Here is a 4514-nt window from a genome sequence, read left to right as displayed (position 1 = left end):
TTGAGAAGATCAAGGTACTTACAGTATTATCAGCACTTACAGAGTACTTGAGAAAAGGCTCTCAGCTCTTGTCAGCTCACTTGCCTTAGTTGGGCTGATTCGTATGTTTTCTCCCATCCAATATGAAATCGAATAAGATAGTACACATAACTTAAGGTTTACTTTATAGGAACAGTATAGGTTTGCTACATTTCTCTCCCCTACTCTTAAGAGCTGCCCTAATGGCTTCCTCTTTGGCCATGTTTTTGTTTTTATGCCAACATACAATCGCTCTGCTGGCAGTGGAGGGAGATTGAATTCAATGTGTAAACGGCCACATGGCTGGGATGGCATGAGGTACTAGCTGGAAGCTGCTCATTTTAAGAAATTTAATTTGTTATGTAAAGAGAATGTGTATTTAGAAATTAATCATGGATTTGTTTACATTTTGTTCAGGACTCACAATATCATGAGGTTCAGGTAAGGTTCTAATGTTTTTGATATACTCGTATAATACTGTTTTATCTTAAAGACATTTTCAAGACATGAGTAGCGATTTCATACCTTAATTTACCCGTCTAGCACAGTGTCCAATTATTCGAGTTTTTACGGTATGACGCAATCTCTCTGGCTATCAGTTTAGCGCCAACATTTCGATAAAATGAGACGGCTTCATTTCGCTGGCACAATCATGAGTTCGTGAGGCATTCCTAGTTATCTTGTTAACCTGCGGGGTTGGCATTATTTTTTCAATTTACGTTACCCTCTCTATATGAACCCCTCCACCCCACCTACCCACCTTCCATCAGACGATAAATGAGGATATCTCGGATAACAACCTGCTCGTATCAGAGTTGCATCAGGAGAAGCTCCCATTTTACAACCTTACTCTACGAGTACTGATCCTCATTTGGTAGCGAGTGTATTCACGTGAATGTCACAAACCCACCCCCCCAGAAGTGAGCTCCTATCATTCCCTTCCGGTTATTTAAGTACCACAGTGTACATCTCACCCTCGTCGCGTCCACCTGGAGGAACTCGAGATGTTTGACCCCTCGTTGCCCCACACTCAGGGAATCAATCCTGCAACAAAACAAACCCTCCTATACCTCCCCTATGCTAATGCCTCCACTATCTTTTCACACTTGTTCCCAACCTTAATTTCCCCTTCCCTCCCGAAGCCCTTCATCCCCAGCTTCTACCGCCCCCGTCATTCTCGGACCCCCTGTTCCTCACTCCTACCGGCACCATAGGTATAGCATCTCTGTTTCACCCCCCTTGCCTTTTTCACCTGGTCACACAGCCAATGTCCCTTATTTCCACTTTTACTTATCGTACTTCCAGAAACCCAAATGGAGGTTAGCAACTCAAACTTCCGCCAGCTTTTGCCTGACATAATCAGCAGCATCGATAACTCTTGTTTCGGTTCGTCTTCTATCTGCTCCCAGGACGTCTATCACGCGTTCGGTCTAATTGCTTACCTTACCCCCTTTCTTAGTCGCCGTCGACCTTGAATTGAGCGGAATACACAAAACCTTTGGGCCGCGCAATACTCCGCTAAACAGAAAACAAACTCTAGAAGAACGATACAAGGAAGTGAAGGCGGCAGCAGAAAGGTTCCAAGTACTACAACTTGGGCTATGCGCAGTGTCTTACGATGAGCTGCTCGGTTAGTTTTCACCTTGGTGATCCCCTGGCCCGTGTCTCCCATACTAATGCTCAGGCAGAATCCTACGTTTGCCGGCCATTCAACTTTTTCGTGAACCCCAATTCTGAGCAAAAGTTTGGCCTGGATCGTGAATACGTTGTGCAAGCAAGCGCCATTGGTTTTCTTCTCGAGAGTGGCTTCAACTTCAATTCTACATACACCTCTGGAATCCGCTACTTGAGTCGTAGGGAGGAACGGTATGTGATTGAACGGGAAAACCGCCTGGCTCAGGAGTTTAAGGAAGACATTCACATCGATGAGGCGTCCCAACAATTTGTGCGGTCCAATCCTTCTGGCTTTATTGGTTTCTCTCTCTGACCGGCTCCACGTCTTACTCTCTGCCACAGGTCAAGGACTTTATCGCCGAGATTCAAGAATGGGTGGATGATCCGAACGTACACTTTTCCACCTTCAGTCCCCTTTCTAAAATTTGCTAACCGACATGGATTCAGCCAACCTTCGATTTCGTCAATATCTCAACTGTCGGCCAAGGAGTTAATAGTTACCAGAAACGGCTTATACATCAAGTTGTCAGAAAGACATTCCCGCATCTTCAGACCTTGGGCAGGCCAACTTTTGTCCAGGTAATACGGACTGACCCAGCCGCTGAAAAGATGAAGCGCGATGAACGTAGAGCACGTTTCGAAACCGATGTTGAGAGAGGAATTGGCTTGCGACACGTTATCGACGCTCTTTTTTCTTCACAGAAGCCCCTTATAGGCCATAACCTTTTCACTGATCTGATCAACCTTTACGAATGTTTTATTGGACCCTTACCTGACACTTCAAAAGAGTTTGCGCACGCCATACATGAAAGCTTTCCAATGTAAGTTCCAACACTCAGAATCCCACGACCGGACATCTAATATACTTGCGCCTGGCTAATCTCGATGCAAAGAGTAATCGATACCAAATTTATAGCGACCTGCGATACAGAGACTGCAACTTACGGCTCTAATTTACAAGGAATCTGGGACCTTCTCAGCACCCAAGATTTCCCCGCAATCGGTATTTCAAGTCACCGTCAATCTGTCCCAGTAATGTTCTAACACTACCCAGGGCTCGACCTTGGATACACCCGTTACGCTACCTCAAGGCTCGCCCACGAAGCTGGATATGACAGCTACAATACCGCCCAAATTCTAATCCGCCTTATTGGTCGCTATCAGGCGTACCTGAGCCGTCATCTAGCTTCTGAAAATGGTGATCCGGAATCCATGGCCATCAAGCACCTTCTTGACTACCTTCATAGGCTTGACAGGTTCCCGCTTGCAGATCACCGTATAGATATTCCGAAGCGCTTCCCATCGCTAGAGTCAGGTTTCTGGAAGGTGTTCACCAACAAGCTTAGAGTCAATGGCACTCTGGAAGGATTGTGGGTGTTGGGCAAGTAATGGCTTGTGAGAGTAGATTGGTGCTTTACTACCCGGTAGACCGGCGCCCTTTTTGTGTTAGTCACCCGAATAATTAGTTTCATTGTACCTTCGAGCACGTTTCTAGATTTTTACTGCCCACCACATGTTTTATGTCTCTAAATCCACAACCCCTCACTCGGTTCCCCCTGGCTCAGCTCCACACAGCCCCTATGAAATCCAATCCAACCCCCACGAGTTTCCCCTCCCGATTCCGGGACTGGCGCTGTTGCCAGGAGTCGGCTTCCCGGTTGCTCTCACGGTGTTGCAGGGCACCACGTGCCGTACAATAGCCAGAACGTTTCCCGGATGGCGAAGATTTCTCCGCCCCAGGTTTCATACGATAATCAATCCCCGCTCGGAGTGTCGAGGTTCTGCAACCCGGAACGAACTCCCGTTGCCACGGTAACAACACGGGACAGGGTTACTGGAAAGCAGACCGAAGCGCAAGGTCCTGCACGCACTTCCGCTTGTTCTTGGTGGGTAAAGAAAGATTATGATGGGAGGATTTCAACAACGTGGGTGAAACATTCAAACATATTGAGCAATCCCCCACCACCCTGATGCCCTCCAAAATTATATCGAATCTAACAAGATTATTCCTCTCTACCGCTCTAATCTAAGGAGACAATTCCTCCCTGATAGTTGAACCCAAGAAAACTATACCTCTCTAATGCTTGAATTCAATGATGCGGTTTCTCATTGCGGCTTGAGCGCGATGCAGATTTCAATATTAGAATCCTGATACTAGTACTCACGTGGGGTAAGAAAATTTCAACCCCCTACAACTAGAAAAAGAGTGTATTGAACCTAATTACACACTGCTGCCTGCAAGCTATGAGCTCCAAGTCGATAGCTGTTCACTGGGAACAAATCCTTATGTCAGAAATTTATCAACGCGGACTTGGATAGCAGTCATGTTTGCCACTGGCTCGAATTTGACTGCATTTACCCTGTCTCAGAAACGTCAAAGGCAACTAGGTTACATAGCGGCTATGTTCTCTGGCCCAACTACAATTATTCATAACCAACCACGCTTAACTACCCCTCTCACATTGGGCTCCGGATCAAAATAGAGGCAATTGGTGCCATGAATTCTTGCAATTTTTCAGATACCAAATCTGTGAACTCGTAGTTGTCCACAATATGCCTGAATAATTTGAAGGTCAGGATTATGCGCTATGAACTATTGGGCCATGTGTTGTCTGTTTCCGTCTCTCATGGCCTAGACAGTTAAAGAATTGAATTTTTGAGTTTGACTGAGACTGAGGATAGTCAAGTTGTATCTTCAATAGAGTATGCATACATCTCTATACTAGTAGGAGGTTGTAGATAAAGTTTGAATGAGATTCGAAACTTCAAAATTATGTTATAAGGCTCCCCAAATACTTAAATGCATAACAATCTAGTGAAAC

General features: G+C 45.6%; 1 protein-coding gene; it reads left to right on the top strand.

The window, feature by feature from the left end:
- The first annotated feature begins 817 nt into the window (after window positions 1–817).
- GSTUM_00001128001 (uncharacterized protein) lies at window positions 818–3175 on the top strand. XM_002838483.2 has 8 exons: window positions 818–1232; window positions 1324–1404; window positions 1478–1648; window positions 1707–1963; window positions 2035–2082; window positions 2140–2513; window positions 2586–2695; window positions 2747–3175. The coding sequence occupies exons 2-8, from the start codon at window positions 1332–1334 to the stop codon at window positions 3079–3081; spliced, it is 1368 nt and encodes a 455-aa protein (XP_002838529.1). The 5' UTR covers window positions 818–1232; window positions 1324–1331; the 3' UTR covers window positions 3082–3175.
- The last annotated feature ends 1339 nt before the right edge of the window (window positions 3176–4514 follow it).

The sequence above is a fragment of the Tuber melanosporum genome (assembly GCF_000151645.1).
Source record: "Tuber melanosporum whole genome shotgun sequence assembly, scaffold_250, strain Mel28".
NCBI classification, from domain to species: Eukaryota; Fungi; Ascomycota; class Pezizomycetes; order Pezizales; family Tuberaceae; genus Tuber; species Tuber melanosporum.
Note: the sequence above shows the minus strand (reverse complement) of the source record. Positions and strands in the feature narration are given on the sequence as shown.